The sequence below is a fragment of the Sorex araneus genome, chromosome 2 (assembly GCF_027595985.1).
Source record: "Sorex araneus isolate mSorAra2 chromosome 2, mSorAra2.pri, whole genome shotgun sequence".
In the NCBI taxonomy this organism is placed as follows: Eukaryota; Metazoa; Chordata; class Mammalia; order Eulipotyphla; family Soricidae; genus Sorex; species Sorex araneus.
The window spans coordinates 10467950-10487647 of record NC_073303.1 but is presented as its reverse complement, the minus strand read 5'-3'; the positions used below and the strand labels follow the sequence as shown (position 1 = coordinate 10487647).

Below are 19698 nucleotides of genomic sequence, written 5' to 3'. Positions count from 1 at the left end.
TATATATGTTAAAAAATGAAGAGACTGCTTGAAATTTTCCTGGAAAATATTTTTCCCACTAAATCACATGAACAAAAAATAATATCAATATTTTAAAATGCCAAAGAAACAAAGAAACAAAGAAAACATTCTAAGAAGGCATATTACATTAATTGATAAATTTTTAAAATCTTGGCCACTTCCAACATTTCTGGAGTTGAAATTAAAAATTGGGAACCAAATGTTTTAATTATATTTATTATTGTACAGAAGATAATATCAAGAGATGGGTAGCAAGAGGTACCTTTCTCTTGCTATTATCTCCAGGGTAGCAAGAGATGGGAAATCATTTTAAATGGTAAATAATCTTCTAAATAAATTTATTAAAAGGCAAAGATAGTTGAAAATGTTCCCTCTGAACAAGAAGTGAACGCTGAAAGTAGGTAAAGGGATATACATGATAACCTTTCAGTATCTGTGTTGCAAACCATAATGCCCAAAAGGAAAGAGGGAGAGAGAGCTGTAGAGGCAGGCTGGGGAGTGGGGTGGAAGGAGGGAAAATCAGGGATACTGGTGGTGGGAAATGCACACTTGTGAAAGAACTCGTATTGAAACATTGCATGACTGAAGCCCAACGTGAACAATTTAGTATCTCATGGTGACTTAAGAAAAAGAAAGGAAAAGTCAGACTTTAAGAAAAAACAATCCTAAATGATTACCTTTATACTGTAAAATTTTTCATTACTTTTGTCTATCTGGAGGTTTAAAATAAGTTTTAGCTACAATACAATGCCAAAATCTGCCAATTCAAGGAGAATCATCAGTTAAATTATTTTACTTGGTACTTCATTAAATATTTAACATGCAGTTAATTTTTGCTTAAACTGATTCTATTGTTTAAACACTACAGAATCTTAAGATCTAAATTTGCACCTCTAAATATGTATAGGATTTATATACCCACCACCAGAACCACATACCACTGGAGACCCCTTTCTATTCTCACATACCCTTTCTTTCCTTTAGCGATGACTATGGATTCACTGTATATAGGATTTAGTTTTTGTTGCCTTTATCCAGTTTATTATTTTAAAGAATTCATATTCTAGATGTGAGTTAAACCAATGGTTATTTTCTTTTGCTTATTTAATTCATTTTGTAGTCACCTCAAGTTCTATCCATTTGTTCACAAATGTCACACAATTATCTTACTTTAAAAGCAGATCAGTATTCTATTGAGAATTCATACCACAGCTTCTATATTTAGTCCTTAATTATTGCTATTTTATTACAGATTATATGACTCTCTATATAAGTAAGTTTATTTCTGAACCCTCAAATTAATTCCAGTTTATACTTATTTTTGTTCAGATTCAAGAATGTTTTCATTGCTCTTTCATTGTTTAGTTTGAAAGCCAAGGAATATGCTACTTCCATTATTTCTGCTTTTATCTTAGAATGACTTAGTTTATTTTAAGTTTTTTGTGGTTCCATATTAATTTTGAATTTTTCTCATTATATATCCTTGAAATATTTCATTGGCATCTTATAGGGATTCCTTTGAATTTGTATGTGCCTCCCTTGTGTGTGTGTTCATGTGGAAATTACATGTATGTGAAAAATGGAGAGAACCAGTGAATGAATGAAAAGGAGAGAGAAATAGAGGCAAATATACACAGCAGCACAGAGAAGGAGCGGCAGGGCGACTCAGTAAGAGCAAGTCTGACCACAATCAGTTGGTACTTTTTGGTGTACCAATAGAGACAGAGATGTCTTTTGTCATTTGTCAGAGTCAGTGCCTATAATCAACAAGTCAGCAGACGAGGCAGTGGAAGGCACAGGGCAAAAAGCCTGGATTACAGAGAGACAAGGGCTGGAGCGATAGCATAGCGGTAGGGCGCTTGCCTTGCAAGCAGCCAACCCGGGTTTGATTCCTCCGCCCCTCTCAGAGAGCCCAGCAAGCTACAGGGAGTATCTAGACCCCACGGCAGAGCCTAGCAAGCTACCCATGGCGTATTTGATATGCCAAAAACAGTAACAACAAGTCTCACAATGGAGACGTTACTGGTGCCCGCTGGAGCAACGGGATGACAGTGACAGTTATTCAATTTTACAGAAAATTTTACCTTGTTGATCTCTACCTCCAGATCTGGTATTGAAGTTTATTAGGAAAAACAATGGCCTCAGGCACATCCATCACGGCAATGAGGGAGGAAGCCACGTGCTCCATCTGCCTGGAGATGATGACTGGGCCAGTGAGCATCGACTGTGGGCACACCTTCTGTTGCATCTGCATCATGCAATTTTTTGAGAACCAGAGACAGGAGTCATTATCACTGGGGCTCTTCCGGTGTCCTGTATGTAGGGAACATTTTCAGCAGGAGAGCATCCGGCCCATACGGCAGCTAGAAAACCTCATTGACACAATCAGGAGGGTGGAGCAGGAAAGTTTGTGTGAGGAACACGGAGAGAAGCTCTGTCTGTTCTGTGAAGATGACGGTCAGCTCATCTGCTGGCGCTGTGAGCGGACACCACAGCACCGAGGGCACACCACGGTCCTCAGAGAAGAGGTAAGTCCAAGCTTCAAGGCAGAGCTTCACCAAATAGCCAATCAAAGTTTGCTCTTTGGGCGGGAGATACTTTAGACTGAAATTCAGGATGATGGTCATGAAATATACCGTTCAGCGTTTCATCTTAGATAAACAATTTATGAGTCCCCACCGCCTGTCCCTCGGGATCTTCAAGGGAGTAGTTGCTCTCTTGTTTCCTGTTTACCAACTGCTACGGCAAACTTTTCCATTAGATTAAAATATGATGAACCCGCAACAACATGATTTATCTTAAATCCTGACTCTACTTTGAAAAATGACAAAGTTCTTTTTTTGTCTTTTAAAACACTTTATTCTTTAATTTTTGAATTTAATTATAGCTTCGGTCACATGCTTAAAGTTGTATGTTTGATTTTGTTTTACACAGTTATTTCACCTCTCCACCACCAAAGTGACCAAGATCCTCAATCTCTTTTATTTCCAGTCCACCTCAGATTTTCCCACCACTGACTTCCCCATTTCTTATAATACAGAGACAAGGATTTTGCCATCATTTGATACAGCCCAGTCCCTTGTATTGCTTCTCTATATACAACTTTCACCATTTGTCATTGTTGTTCAACAGTTTTGTTTGTTATACAACTTCTTTTTTTCAATTTTTCAATTTTTTTATTTTATAAGTTAGTTCACAATATTTGATTACATTTAATATTAAAACACCAATCCCACGACTGTTATATCTTCTCACCACCAAATTCGAGATGTTTCCATCCCAAACCCCAATCCCTGTCCCAAAACACAACAGAAAGAATATAACATGCTTACAAAAAAGTGTTCATATAGGAAACAGTCTGAAGATTGTTCTATTTTGACAGGAGCCATTAAGACATTCTATAGGATATCACTGATATGTTGTTAAAATTTGGGTGATGTGAGCTTTGGTATATATATATAATATATAGATAATATATGTACATATATGTATATATCTGAAAGTATGTATATATATATCCCTCTATGATTTGTTGCCTATTGTCTGAACACCAACTAATATGGTATAGTAATTATGGAGAATGGGTAGGGAGGGTCTTATGATATGTCTAGTTTCCAGGAATATGTTCACTCATATGTGAGGCTCAGCTGGAGCGAGTGGGGAGCTGCGTGGAGCGTGGTGGTGGTTGGGTCGTTGAGGTCGACTGCTGGGGCTCGGTCCCTTGGGGCAGGGAGGGCTCTCACCTGCCTCCCTCTGGGGCGCCCTGTGTGAAAACAGCCTGGCATGGAATCCAATGGCATGACTATGGGGGGCCTCATTTTATGCTCCCTTCCGGGAGAAGCAGCCGTGTGATCTGGAGGTGGCTGATGACAAGATAGTCTGGTGCCAGCAGGAGGTGGCTTATGGGAGTGACCCCTGGTTCACCAAAGACTGGGGGAAACAGGCAGGAAAAATGACAAAGTTCTTGACCATTTAATAGAATCTGAAAACATAGGGGATGAGAAACATTCTTTTTAATTCCTTCCTGAATTAGCAGGATGGACAAACCAGCAAACTGATTGCTTGGAGTCCCTTGATTTGGGTTTGAGGAAAGTCAGCAAAGGGTGGAAGTAGAATGTGGGGAGTACTGAGAAGTGACACTTGAAAGATGCATAAATAAAATACACAGGGAAATCATGGAGAAAAAGAGAGAGCATCTCAGAAAGATGAAATCCCTGTGCAGATGCACTGACATTAGAATTTTCTGATCCACCAAGTGAAGGATTGATAATGGAAATCAGGCCTACACTTTTATGTCAGCTCAGTAGCCCAGAGAATTACTGGACATGGAGAATTTTCACTTATGAAGAATTCACTTATGTTGACATTAAATAGAGCATTCTCGAATTGCCTTAATACAAAGGAATAAATAGGTCGCTCCAATAAGAAGAGAGTGGGAAGTCAATTATTCAGGAGAGACAGCTAAAATATGTAACAAAATTGAGTAGGAAGTGGAGGAAGATGTTTGGTTTCCCAAAGTTTCCTAAGTTGCTCAAATAAAAGCATAAAAGATGCCTTAGATGGAGTTTTAGGTCTGGCACACGTGTCGGCTTTGCCTACAGGAAGCCTAAGTTTTATTACTAGTATATCACATTCCTGAGCACCACCAAGAGTGAACTCTTCGTGTCGAGCCAGCAATAGGCCCTGGGTACTGCCCTGAGTGGTCCCAAACAAAACAAACAAACAACAACTTTTTGAAAAGCATGTAAGGAAGGCTGCCCCTTGCTACAACTGAAGGAAGGGGTACGTCAACTGCTTACTGCCTCATACTTCCCTGTTCTGTCCAGAATTGAGAACTATATTCCCCCTGTCTGGGACTCTATATTCCCTTTGTATGAAGCCAAGGTGGTCTGTTATTTTATGGATTCTCTTAAAACTTTTCAACACTGAGCTGCAACCACGAAATAAGTCTGTTGCTCCTGAAAATCTAAGGGACAGTGAATAACTGTATTGGAATATAATCCAACCACAAGTATCTTTTCATTTAAAAAAAAAGAAATAGCACAGTATAATGGGTTAGCGTCAAGTCAGACTGCCTAGGTTGAAAGTTATAGTTCTCTCGTCTGTTAACTGTGTAATTAAGAAGCAAACTTCTTCTTCACGCCTTTATCCCCCAATCTGTAAGTGGGGTTATTAACTGTCACTGCCTCTTCAGTATACACATACGATGTTGTCATAATCTTTAAGGATATTAATTCATGTAAAGCACTCGGCCCATAGCAGAACAACACAATGTTTTGGTGAAAGTTTCACAGAGTCCTTTTGTGACAGTATTGGGGAATATAAGAGCATACTAATATACTAATGCTGGACCATTATATACATTATATTGGGTTTATAGAGCATAATAACAATTCATTCCATTGAGAACATAGAAAATTGGTTAAAATATTCTTCGTGAAGAAAGGAGGAAATGTTTTTGAAAAAATACTTAAAGACCTGTACTGTGAAGCTGGAGGGAGAACAGAGCGAGGAAGGTGCTTGTCTAGTACTTGTCCAATCCGGGTTCTTTCCCTGACACCCTGAGTACCACCAGAGCTGACCCTTCAGTGCAGCCAGGTGTAGCCGTCAAACCAAAATGAACCACCACAGCATTATTCATGAGATATAGCATTTATGCTCTTCCATCACTTCTATTTTTTTTGGAGTTGTCTTCCCAGAATTCTGCTGTGGTCTGGGTGTCACTCTGCCAATAATAGGCCCAGAGGTCTGATTCAGGAGAAAGGCTCAACTGAGCTATACTTGGCAGTGTTCACGGCCCCAGTACTCATCAGATGGTACCTAGGGGGCAACGTGGTTCTGTAGCTCAAACTCAGGGACTCTTTACAAAAAGCATCAATTCTAGAGATACCAGACACTGGCTTTCTGTTGGCTCAAATAAATTTAATGGCGTTAAACTACATTTCCTGACTGGTAAAGCACACAAGGCGCCAGATGTGTCAAATGTATGATATTAGTCATTGGATTTAACACATTATTATATGAAATCTTCTTTTAAATGATTATCTTGCTCCAGGTACAGTGTTTCCCTGGAAAGAAGATAGTGGTGTAAATAGTTTAGGCCATAGTCAGCAGATGAATCTGTTTTTATTTATTTATTTAAAAATTTTTTTTAAAATTTTATTGAATCACCGTGAGATAGTTACAAGCTTTCATGTTTGGGTTATAATCTCACAATGATCAAACACCCATCCCTCTACCAGTGCACATTCCCCACCACCAATATCCCGGGTATACTCCCTCTTTCCCACCCTTCCCCTGCCTCTATGGCAGACAATATTCCCCATACTCTCTCTCTACTTTTGGGCATTATAGCTTGCAACACAAACATTGAAAAATCACCATGTTTGGTCCATTATCTACTTTAGGATGCATCTCCCATCCCAACTGGTTCCTCCAGCCATTATTTTCTCAGTGATCCCTTCTCTATTCCATCTGCCTTCTCCCCTCCGCTCATGAATCTCAGTTTTCAAAGGACAGAAATGAAGTTAATAATTTTACCAACTATTGAGGGTCATTTAGGAGGCCAAGTTTTTTTTTTTTTTATCTCGGTTTGAGTTCTTTGAAAGTATAGGGAGTTCACACATATTAAATAGTAGTTTATTTTTGGAGGACTTGGCTTCTCTGTAAGATAATAATAATTATTATCAAATTGATAGACTCTAATAAAACCACTTTTCCTCCAGAAAAGGTTCCAGGAAACTGTGACAAAACTGAGGGAAGTTGATGATGAATATACGACATTGAAGCTGGACACAGAAGATCAAATAATAAAATGGAATGTAAGAATTTGATTTTATTGTTTGAATATGTTCTACCTTAGAGCATAGGCATATAGAAATAACATGATAAATACAATGATGTTTCATTTTGCCTAATAGGAAGTCATTATTCTTTAAAAATGATAATACATAAAACAAAATGATGTTTTACTATCATTAAACAAGATGATATAAATGAATCAAAGATTATTTGTTTTTAGGCTTTTGGTTGTCTATATATATGAGAATTTGCCTCTAATTCCTTTCACTGTTTTTAGCAATACTTGTCTAAGATTCCTGATATCTTGCCTGATGCAGCCAAACAGTATTGCTCCTTACCTACATTCAAGTTTGACTGGGTTGCAAGTATCAAACATCTCAATGTACTTTCCTATTTGAAGCCTTAACCTACCACTTTGAGACATTTATCACAAAATAGAATTTTCCATTTTCATAAACTAATCATTGTGAACACTAAGGACAGGATACTTCCAGTGGGATTTATATCCCTCGGCCTCGTGGGACCCACAAGGGTAAGCAGAAATGGTGCAAGAACACATACCTGAAACCACAGACTATCAGTCTCAATTATTTACAGGGTTGACCTCTCCTCCTTGGACTGGAGCAATAGCACAGCAGGTAGGGCATTGGCCATACATGTGGCTGACCCGGGTTCGATTCCTCTGTCCCTCTCAGAGAGCCCGGCAAGTTACTGAGAGTATCTCGCCCACTGGCAGAGCCTGGCAAACTACCCGTGGTATATTCGTTATGCCAAAAACAGTAACAAGTCTCGGGGCCTGGAGTGATAGCACAGCGGGTAGGGCGTTTGCCTTGCACGCGGCCGACCTGGGTTCGATTCCCAGCATCCCATATGGTCCCCTGAGCACCGCCAGGGGTAATTCCTGAGTCCAGAGCCAAAAAAAAAGCAGAAAAATAAAACAGTAACAAGTCTCATAATGGAGATGTTACTGGTGCCCGCTCGAGCAAATCGATAACAGCGAGATGACAGTGCTACAGTGCTACCTCTCCTCAGGAGAGATACTCAGACCTTTGTGGAAACACTGAAGTAATCTGTTATGTTGTATTAAAATATAACCCTTTTTTTGGGGGGGGATATATTGTCTTATCCAGTATTCTCTTCCAACTCCTTCCCTGATCTCTATGTGTGGATATTAAATTTGAACTTCCAAAGGAAAGTCTTCTTCCCTTATCTCAGGCACCTTGGGCAGTGGGATAAAATACTCTAGGTAACATGTGGAGAAATCCTGTTGATGTCAAAGTCAAATCTTTTGGTTTCCTCTAAAAAAGTTCTATTTTGTCCTAAAGCAAAATCCCCACGACCGACTTTTTAGTTTATAGACTCAGCTAGGTATCAGCACAAAGTTTTCTAACATTCATTTATCAATAGAGTTTTCTACTCACTTTTCCGATATGCTCTTATTTCTAGAGGGTTATAGAGCACAGGCGACAGAGGATCCAATCTGACTTTAAGAATCTCCATACATTCCTGCATGAGGAGGAGAAGTCTTATCTATGGAGGCTAGAGGAAGAAAAAAAGGAAATCTTGACGGAGCTGGAGAACAGAGTAGCCACCCTAGAAGACAAGAGTCAGGAACTGAAGATGTGTATCCTGGAGCTGGAGAGGAATCGGGAGGGCTCTGCACATGAATTGCTGAAGGTGAGGCTGTGAACATGGAGGAAAGGAGTGAGCTTGTCTGCTCATCAGCTAGTAAGAAGGGAATGTGAGGCATAAGGTCTGGTCATTAGTGACTGCTGCCTTTTACCAACTGTGCGCACTAGTGTGGGAAATTTAAAGTGGTGCTTCTTGGAACCAGAGAGATAGGATAGTAGGCAGAGGATTTACCTTGCACACGTTCATCCCAAGTTTGCTTCCTGGGATCCCATACGATACCCTGAGTACTACCAGGAGTAATTCCTGAGCTCAGAGCCAGGAGTAACTCTGAACATAGCCAGGCAAGGCTCAAAAAATATACATGAATAAATAAATAAAGAGATGCTCATACACATCACTCTGTGTACCAACTGACATTTTAATTAATTAATTTATTTTATTTATTTATTTTTGACAATTTACTCTTTATTGGTTAAAAATGAGGGAAACATGCAGAAAAATACAAAGTTCAAAAAAAGGAAGAAAAAAAAGTCAAATATTTTACATCTTTCATAATCTAGCATAAGCCATGAGGAGGAACCTCCCTTTATCGATACACCATTATTCTATTGTCCAGATTATCCAACAGTATCAGCTGGCTCTAGGATTTGGGCCAAAACTTAAGCAAAATACCAACAAAGCTATTAGTCATGTAGATAGACCGTACGTTTCATAAATAACATTGGCACGTTACCTTGTGCTAAATCAGCCCCTCTCCCAGCAGCAGGGGGTGCTGGGCACCTTGGGACAGATGTCCGTCCTGAACCCTCACTCTAGGAGAGGCGGGAGCTTCTCACTAGCTCACACACTGCCACATGGGCAGTTTCTCTTATTTCTTAGACCACTACACAGGCCCGAGTGACATTTTTAGTCTATAGATGATCTTTATGTAAATCTGAAAACAGCTAGAGAATAATGGAATAACTTTCACGAGTTTATTAAACTCTCGTCTCACCTGCACATAACCCTCACTGTCAGACTTTATCCTGAATTGTATTTCAGAGGACTAGAAGAGGATAAATTTGGGCAGAAAAAATGATTGATAACTTTTCCCCTATTTATCTTTTTGTGTCTTTTTGTCTCTTTTTCTAAGATATGTCAGGATTCTGTCCTTTTTGCTAGATTAAGGGCTTAGACACTTATAGAAATCTTTTACTCTCATTTATTTTTGGCTTTTTGAGTTATATATGGCAATGCTCAGGGGTTATTCCTGGCTCAGAACTCAGGAATTACTCCTGACAGTGGTGTGGGAACCATCTGGGATGATAGGGATCGAACCCTGGTTGGCCAGGTGCAAGGCAAACACCCTTCCCATTGTTTTATGGCTCCGGCCCATCCATTGCATTCTTTATTCTAATTTCTGTAAGTACACTGGTAGTTCCACTGGTGATTGAGAATGCGAAATGGTTTTTATACCTCTGTCCTATACCTGAGTCACCACTTCAATAAGTCAGTCTCAGGGCCTGGCATGGATTCTTCAAAGAGGGTTTTTATGATAAACGATTATATGGAATCCTCTGAAGAAGGGGACCTCTGGATTCAAACCGTGCAGAGCACAAGGGCAAATTCCTGGTCCATTTCCCCAAGTATCCCACAGACTAATGTGAATTCTGATCTTGCTCAGCTTCCTTAAGGCAGAAAACACTCTGGGGTTAATAGCACTAAGACGTATGGTTAGTATCCTCGGGCACTGAGAATCATTCCCCAGGATTCCATCATTAATTTGAGTGTGGAGCTGTTGTATTTATTCTTTGGAAGCTTTGTTATAGAGAATGGTCCCATGGAATGCTATGTCCCATACCAACATCTATGTTTCTTTCTGTGCAGGATTCAACAGACACCTTGAACACGTGAGTGCTCTATGAATTCAGGCGGGCAGGGGAGTGGGGATATAAGGTGGAATGGAATGTTCCACTGATGAAGTCTCTGTTACTTATTCCAGGATGTCTGCCATGGCGTTCAATGCACAAAAGCCTTTCTATAGGAATATTGGTACCATGTGCATTGTTTCTGAACTCTACTTTGATCCGAAGAAAATTTTAGAGCAATATCAAGGTATGTGACATCAAGAATTCCCCAAATGAGTGATAGTTGGGAAAATTAGAAGTAATGGTGGTGGGAAAGTGCAATGGTGGTGGAATTGGTGTTGGAATACTGAATGTAATAAATCATCTTGACAACTCTATAAAAAATAATAAAATAATTTACCAGATGTTACAGGTATGGGATGAGGATAATTTATGCTCCCTTTAAAGGCTCATAGACAGAATGTTTAATTATCACAATGTAATTTTTATACACTCCCTGTTAGAAACTCTAGTTCTAAATAGAGTATTTGTTTTTTGTGTAAACTCTTTAAATGTTTGCTTTCCAGTTCATTACCATTATCTTAAAGGTAAATAATCTCTTTAGTTGTCCCATTTTAATATAAGTATTATTTATTAATTGAAATTTCACAAGTATAAGTGAAATCATCAACCTGTTTAAAGTGTATAGAATAGGGTCCAAGACATAATGATTATGTTTGCATGAGATTCAACTTCCAAAGCAATGCTGAAAAGATACATAAGAATGAATTGCAATAGTTCCAATTATATTAGGTATTAATTAGAAAATACAATAAATGCCTAAACTATCTTGAAATGCCAGCACTACCAGCTTCAGAACTCAGGCTTTTCGTCTCACGATTCTGTCAGCCATTACTACACAACCACTTTCCCACAATTGCAAAACTATATTATTCATCTGCTAACACTCAACATTTCTGTTTTTATTAACAGTTTTATATGTATGCAGATTAAAAACATTCCAACTGATATATTCGGTTTCAAGTACATTTCTTCTAGGACCTCAAACATATCAACTTTTTCAAACAGGATTTAATGACTATTCAAGGAGTATGATACTGCAAATATTACCATCTGATCATTTTAAGAACTAATTGAAAGGAATTTAATAAAAAGTTAATGAAAGACATGATTTAGGGAGATGAACCAAGACAGTGAAGTAACTTGGTTTAAGATAGTCAGGGACCAGTATGGCCTCAAGTACATTGAGAGGATTCTGTAGAACAGGAGAGTGACCAGAAGGAGAGCAATGAAGACCTTCTCGATCAGAGCTCTATTTGGGAAAATGTGCACAGTAACTTCTTCTGCTACATTTCTTTGAGCTCCGCAGCCTTGTCTAGGGATCCTATTGACTAAATAAACACAAAACACAAATTAGGAAGAGGGAAAGGAGCTGGTTGATGTAACCACACAGGTCTTTCTTCTGGGACTAGAGTAAGCCAGGGCAGAATAGGGAGAGTAAACAAGAGAGCTTCCAGCTAAGCAGCGCATTTTCACAATTGATTTTCTGGGTCCTACTGTCTCATTATCTAATCATTATCAGTTATTAATTTGCTATCTCATTATTTATTCATTAATCAGTGTGATCATTTAAAATCAAGTATGCAGTGAGTAAATCAGCTAGAACAACCACTTAGAAGATTTTATTGTTAAAATGGCACTCTAAGTTAGTACCATTGACTTCATTATATTTTTGCCTCATTGACTTCTCACTTTTCCTTGTATACTGATTCTTAGAGTATTACTTTTATCCATCACGATTGATGCATTATAAAGCAACAGAATTTAAACTTAAAATTCATGACACCTGGTACCTGAGACTTAGGTATCATCCTTTTCTTTAATAACAGCTACAAAATTAGCTATCATCTCTCTTCCAATCCTCAGTATTGATTTTTTCAGATAAATAGGGTGGTCTTGTTTTTCCTCCAATATTTCATAATCTATGAAGTACTTCATGACAGAGAAAGGGATTTCGAGAAGATAGTAAGAAAAATGTTAAATAGGCTCTTCTGGACTCTTGCCTACTAGGGGAAATGATGATCAAGATGTTGATCTTGACAGAGTTGTAACAGTCCTTGTTGTCATAGTAGTATCAATACTGTTCCTGCGCCAGTTGCGCTCAGTATATAAGACAGAGTCACAAAACAACTGTCTTGCTAAGCAATAGGCATACATTATTTTACTCAATCCTCCACATTCTTCTTATGAAAGTTATAATTTCTACTTGGATTTTCACAGAGACTGAGAAAATTCCTTTAACGGCTAAAAAAATTACAGGTGGTTTTATTTAGAGTATGCTGTGTACCTGGCACAGACTAAACATATCATTTTCTGCTCTAGTCTCTTAGTTTTCTAATTTACTCGCTTCCTTATTTTCGTAGCTATCATCACTCTGGATCCAGATACAGCTCACAGTGTCCTACATCTGGCTGGGGATGGGAAGCAGGTGTCTTGGGGACCCCCCCAGAGGAAGCGTGATACGCCTTGGAGGTTTCAAGTCTCACCCTGTGTCCTGGGATGTCAGACCTTCACTACAGGACGATACTACTTTGAGGTGTCCATACCAAAGGGACCTGAGTGGGATGTAGGTGTTTGTCTGGAAAATGTGCCAAGGGACAGTGAAGTGACACTGGATCCTGAGAATGGATTCTGGGCCATCCGACTGTGCAAACAGAATGACTATGTCGCCCTTACCTCTCCCCTCACTCCGCTTTGTCTGAGGGAGTTGGCTTGGTTTGTGGGGGTTTTCCTGGACTACGAAGCTGGACTTGTATCATTTTACAACATGTACAGTGGTTCCCACATCTTCACCTTCCCAAAGGCCTCCTTCTCTGAGCCCCTCAGGCCCTATTTCCGTATTGGTAAAGGTTCTCATTTATACCTCCCTTCAGTTTAGTCATAAAATTCAAATTCTGTCAGGGCATAAAATTGGACTGTTCTCCTCACTGCTATTCTAGCTGAACAGACGAAGATAATAAATTAAACTGCTTTGAATGAATGGAAACAAATTTCTAAAGAATTTAACATGAATGAGGGGCTTGAATGAGAGGGAAAGTTAAAACATAAGTGTAGGGTTTTACCTTTTGCACTGTGGTGGGTATGCTGCAGAGAAGTCGCAACTCTTCTTTCTGCTGGCAGTCTGCTGATTATTAATAATGGAAGTAAAAAACCATATTGAAGGAAAAAGAAATGGTACTTTTCTTTTAGAAGACTAGTACCTAGTTTATTAAAGAAGTTCTGAATCTATAGTAGGTTCACAAGAGTAGGTAACCTTGTTTTCTGTCAAGCTGGTCCCTGGTTAATGTAGATGAGGCTGGTTTTATATTGGACTCCAAGCAGAAATTCCATTAACTTTTACAGCATTTGAAATACTCAGAATACATTGGTAAGTTTTCTTCCACTAAAGCATGTTAATTCAATGTAAATATTCAATCATATGTCAAAGTGGAAGGAACACCAGCTCCTGGGGATGGACCCCATGAGGTCATGTGCAAGGCAAGTGCCCTACATGCTCTACTATCTCTCTAGCTGCCCTCATTCTTCGTTTTCCATTAACAATAAACTTGTGGGAGACTTCTAAAGCTCAGTTTTTTAAAAGTGACTCTCTTCTGATTATTCCCTCTCACTGCATCGGGGACAGACTGATTCACTAGTAGACAGTGGTGAGTCCCAATCCTTGGTGTCTTCTATCTTAGAAGTTTTAGGAGGTGCAACAGGAGCTGTAGTAGGAGCTCTGCAGGGATAACTGATTAATGCCTCTGAGGCATTAATAGATGCAGTTTACTGAGGTCAGATAATAGGATGAACACCCACATATGGCTATAACGTGTACAGCAGTCCTCTGCATCTTGGTAACATGCCATCATGGCTTCTCCCAGTGCCTTACTGAGCACCTTACTGAGCACCCTAAAGAGGAGTGAATATTTGGGATCGAAAGTTTTTGTGTCCTTAGGACCAGACGTGACCTATGAAGAGAGAAACACTGAACACTGTAGGGAAGTCTGATATTTTCTTTCTCAGTGTGGCTTTGATATCTTATCCCAAGGGGACTTTAACCCCACCTGAATGGAGTTCCCTGTGATGGTATTAAAGTCCAGAGAGAGGGAACTCTTACCAACAACCAGGAAGGAACTTTAGCTCCAAAAGCATTTATGGGAATCTGTGGAGTGTGCTGTCCCGTCTGTGACCTCTGCACTAGGGCCCCAAGCAGACCTGCCTCTGACCTCCTGTCTGACCTGACAATGGCTGTGTGTCAAGCCACATTTAACATAATGAATTTGAAAGACCTCTCCTCTGGGTTATAGAGAGAGAAAAGAATTAATTCTGCCTCACTGCTGCCTCTTATCTCTAGATCTTGCTGCCTGAACTCATTTCCCCTGTGTCTTCTAACTCTTCCACTTCCCAGTAGATACTGTTCCTGGACTAAAGGAGGAAGCAGTGGAACGAGCAACAGGAGAGAAAGACCTCTCCAGTATTCTGGCCTCAAAGCAAAATTTCCAATGACTTGAACTTTATGTTTTGACTAAGCACGAGTACAAGAGTCATCCCCCTCGTTTGCATATTTGAAAGGAAGTTTTTCATGGTGTTCTCCTGGAGGTCGTGGTGAATTTCCTTTGTTTTTTTTCCCTGAATGACACTCAAATGGTATTGGTAGAAGTAGGGAGTGAAAGGAGAGAGAGAGAGAGAGAGAGAGAGAGAGAGAGAGAGAGAGAGAGAGAGAGAGAGAGAGAGAGAGAGACAGAGACAGAGAGAGAGACAGAGACAAACAGAGAGAGAGAGAAGACAGAGAGACAAAGAGATAAAGACAGAAGGTAGATAGAGAGAGACAGAGTCAGAGACAGAGAGAGAGTCTGAGAGACAGAGACAGAGACAGAGAACACGCCTGCTTCTGGAGTCACCTGCATCTCCCTGGGGAAGAGTATGGAGAATAGGTTTGCTAACATATGTCACAAGTACTTGTATGCTATGGATGCTCGTGTCCTACTAGTGCCACCCACCAGATAACCCTCAAACGGCACACGAGGTCCATTTGGTCTCTGGATAGTCCAATCAGTGCCCACCACATGCACTCTTCAACGTCATGCCTTCAGGTCTGACTGAGGGATTTCTCTTTGCAGAAAATGGGAGAGAGTTCTGGCCAGCATTTAGGTTTCTAAGTTTGTTGTCTGCCCTCACACAAAAGAATTTCAGAAGGAGATAGATGACGGAGTGAGAGAAATGCATTCAAGAGTGACCATGGGCCTTCCTGAGTGGAGAGAGCAGAGGGACACAAATTGAGTTAAGGGGCATGTGGATGTGAAGACAATCTGGCCGAGACATTTTTTGCCCTGAATGACTGTCAGGGTTGGTTGGCTTATCTGATCAGCTAGGTGAAGGTTCCTTTCCTTCTTCACTGCTCCAGGTCATTTCTCCAGAAGCCGCATGCTCAGTCAGGGAGGATGGCCTTCCCGAAAGGAAAAGGACCTTTGCTTGAGGATATATAAGTAGCTACGGTCCCCTACTAGAACCTCCAAACCAGCTTTCCCAAGTTTAGGTTCTTGCAGAACCAGAATTCCGCCTGGTTAAGCTCAGGAGGTTTTATAGGTTTTCTTCTAACTTCAACAGCTTGCACTTTCTTAGAGATTAAGAGTCTGTACCTAGGTTGTTAACAAAAGGACTTAGGACTTTTACTGCTCTCTCATATCATATCTCACAGACATTTGCTCTTGGTTTCCATGCAAACTCTCCCGTAAACATCCATGCTTTCTCTGGGCTCTGGCTGGGGTCAGAATCTGGGTCTTCGTTGTGTATCTCAAGGCATTTCCAGTCTTCTTCATTGCTTTGGGGAGTCTTTAGGCTGGTGACAGAATAACTTTAATCTTTATCTTGGTTTCATTCTCTCCAGAGATACTCGTTGCTCCCAGGTCTCCTGCCTGCTTCAATTTCTTTCAGGACTGACAAAACACCGAGGATTATAATGCACATATTTCACAAATGTTAGTGTCTGGGTCTGAATTCCACTATCAAAGAAAAAAATGTCTTTGCATCTATTATGACTGAATGATATTACATTGTATAGATTTCACACACTATATACTTATTGTCAATAGATGAGAATTTGGGTTGTTTCCAATTTGGGCTATCACCAATAATGCCGCCATAACTTTCATTATTTTGTTGTAAGATATTTTCAATATTCTTGTGAACATATATAGCAGTAGAAGCAGTAGAATTATTGTATCTCAAGGTAATAATTTTGTTCAACATTTTAGGGAACTACAAAGCTACCTTCCAAAAATTGCATATCTGAGGTGATGCCAGAATAGGATGGAAGTTTCTAAGCACAAGCTCTGTACACTGGAGCCAGAGTTCAATACACAGCACTGCCTCATTCCCTGAGTACCACCTTTAGCCTGGAGCAACCCTTATCTTTACTGGGTCTCACACACGCCTGCACGCACACACACAAGGGCAAACTGCAGCATTTTACATAGTCACAAGCAAGTTGTACAGTTCTATTATCTCCCACTGTTGTTTCTTTTTTTTAAATTTTTTTTATTTTTAATTGAATCACCATGTAGAAAGTTACAAAGCTTTCAGGCTTAAGTCTTAGTTACACAATGCTCAAACACCCACCTACTGTTGTTTCTTTAAGGAACACTTCCATTAGGTGTGAAATAGTGTTTGTTGTGTGCTTATTTTGAATTTTTCTTTTGACTATTGATGATGGGCACTATTAATATGTATATTTGCATACTAACACTGATTGCTGCCAAACTGGTCTTGTAGTACCAACCTTCAGGCATGGTCTCAGAAAATGAGACAAACCAAAAGATCTGTCAGAGCAGCTTTATTAAAAAAAAAACAAAAAATTTTTTGAGAAGTTTGTTATATAATGTTTCAGCATAGCTTATATTTTCCCAATTTTGTTTCCTCCGGAGATTCTTTACCCACAGTTTTTGTGTCTCAGCCCCACCTACTGGTGCAGGTCTGACACCCAGGACGGGCCCCCACAGCCCTCACAGCAGCTACGACCCACAGGGAGCACCCACGGGAGTCAGGGAACTCTCAGAATCTAAACTTGATTTCTGTACATTCCTCAGTTTCCCTACCTGCCCCATTGGTCACTGTTTCTGTTTACTATGAAAATTTTCATGTACATTTTTATAATGTCTCTTTCAACTGAGGCTTGCAATATGGAAAAGCTTTATTTCCAGGCAGTCATTTGTTTCTCTTCTCCATTCAATATTATTTCTCTGCTAAGGAGAAATAATACCTTGCTCCAATGCTTTATTGGTGAGACTGTTACTGAGTCTCTCAACTTTCCCCCCTGGATTCCAAGCACAGGACAGGTTGATGACAGTGAAACCCTCAGTTTTCACAACGCCAAGTGCCGGGAGAGACTATCTTGACAACACTCACCGTCACCATCTTAAACGTCACATGAATCTGCAGGTTCTTCAGTTTCCTTAAGAGGCCTGGATGGGTCACAGGATACAAGAACCAGAAAGCAGTAACAGGATGGGTGTGTGGAGAAGACTTTTTCAAAATTCCTAACCAAGCATCTGTGGGGGCTCAATAGATGTAATCCAAACTGTTTAGGCCTGGTTAGTAACACCGGGCGCCCCTGTCCCTGTAAGAGTCCTCCACAGCAGCTGTGCATTGCTTTAGCTTCCTCTAGCTGCAGCCCAGATCCAGAGCCGTTCTTAGCTTTACTAAACTTTCATTCCTCACTGCTGTCCTTGAGTCCAACCTGTTCATTTCTCAGGACACAGACAGGGATACAGGGAACTTCCCCACACTGAGACTCCGTGAGCACTGATGGCCAGGGCTGCTGTGGCTCCAGCTGAGAACATTCACTGATGAAGCTTCAGTGGCTCCCGTGCAGTCCCGGGAGCTGCTGCTGCTGTTGCTACAGCATTGGGATCTGCAGAGTCAGGCTGAGAAGCATCCCGAGACACAGGACAACAGGGAAGCTGGGTTTCGGGTCACTGGGAGTCCTGCTCATCTTACACATCATTTCCCACCTTATTTCAGATGTGCTTAAAATAAATCACAACTTAATGATGGGGAAAAATTCACAGGAACCAGGAAGGCTCCTAACTCCCAGGAGACTCAAGAGCAAATGTAGAGAGATCTGAAGTGAAAGTCAGAACACTGGCTCTTCTTATTTCCTGGGGTCATGGATCAGCTTCCTAGGATTTTACTGTGTTACTTGGTTTGGGGATTTGTTGGTTTGTTTGTTGATTGGTTTTGGGGCCACACATGTAAATACTTGGGTTATATTTCTGGCTTTGCACTAAGAACTCACTCCTGACCATCCTCGGGAACCATATAAGATGCTAGGAATCAAACCTGGGTCTGCTGGTTGCAGGCAAACACCCTACAAGCTGTACTATGGCTCCAGCCCTATCGTTTTGGTTTTATTGATTGCTGAGGAGTAAGACGTTGCTCCTACAGAGTGCACACCCAGTCAGAAGAAGGTGAACTTGAACGTGTGCAAACAAGACTTTGAACCCCACAACAGTTTCACTTCTGATCTGACCACAACAGCAATTTCACTTGAGAGTTTAATCCAGTTCCAGTGCACATCCTTGTAGAGTCCTCACTAAATAGAAGCTGCCGAGGAGACTGAAAACAAAAATGTGAGTTTTAGGGAATAGAGAGTGAAAGTATAAGGCCAACATTTTCTCAGTGAACCTAAAATGTGTGTGTGTGTGCACGTGCGCATGTGTGTGAGAGAGACAGAGAGAGAAAGAGAGAGAGAGAGAGAGAGAGAGAGAGAGAGAGAGAGAGAGAGAGTTATACATACATAAAGACAGACAGAGATAGAGAAAAAGATAAAAATAGACCCACTGAAGGCATGATGCACTCTAGCTCATTCTTGGCATCCCTCCTAAAAAGGCACAGCCTCTTACCTTGATAATATTCTGTTTGTGATAGTATTTTTGAAAATAAATAATCTATAATATAACTTCTCTATCCCTATCCCTAGGCTGTAATCTAACATCTTAGAAAAGCTACATGTGATGCTCTTGTGTGAATAAATATGTTAAGAATAACTTAGGATCTGTATATAATTGTCATTGTCAACTCTTAAATTATCCACAAGAATAAGGCCTTCACTGATATACCAAGAGTAGCACACCAGATTTGGTGCAGTGTAATTAGAAGACAAACAATTTTAATAAAAAATATACATATATATGTATTATATATATTAGCATACAAAACTCAAACTCCAACAACATGCTAATAATATCTAATTCCACCTTCCAGTGGAAACTTCCAGTGTCCTGTATGTAGGGCACAGTTTCAAAGGGAGAGCATCCGGCCCAGTAAGCAGCTAAGAAACCTCATTGACACCATTAAGAAG

The 19698-nt window shown here is 40.1% G+C and overlaps 1 protein-coding gene across 1 annotated transcript; it reads left to right on the top strand.

Annotated features, from left to right (window-relative positions):
• The first annotated feature begins 2156 nt into the window (after positions 1 to 2156).
• LOC101546429 (E3 ubiquitin-protein ligase TRIM38-like) lies at positions 2157 to 13239 on the top strand. Its single transcript, XM_055124311.1, has 6 exons — positions 2157 to 2567; positions 6747 to 6842; positions 8269 to 8499; positions 9071 to 9156; positions 10436 to 10548; positions 12725 to 13239. Exons 1-6 carry the CDS (start codon positions 2157 to 2159, stop codon positions 13237 to 13239), a joined length of 1452 nt encoding a protein of 483 aa, XP_054980286.1.
• The last annotated feature ends 6459 nt before the right edge of the window (positions 13240 to 19698 follow it).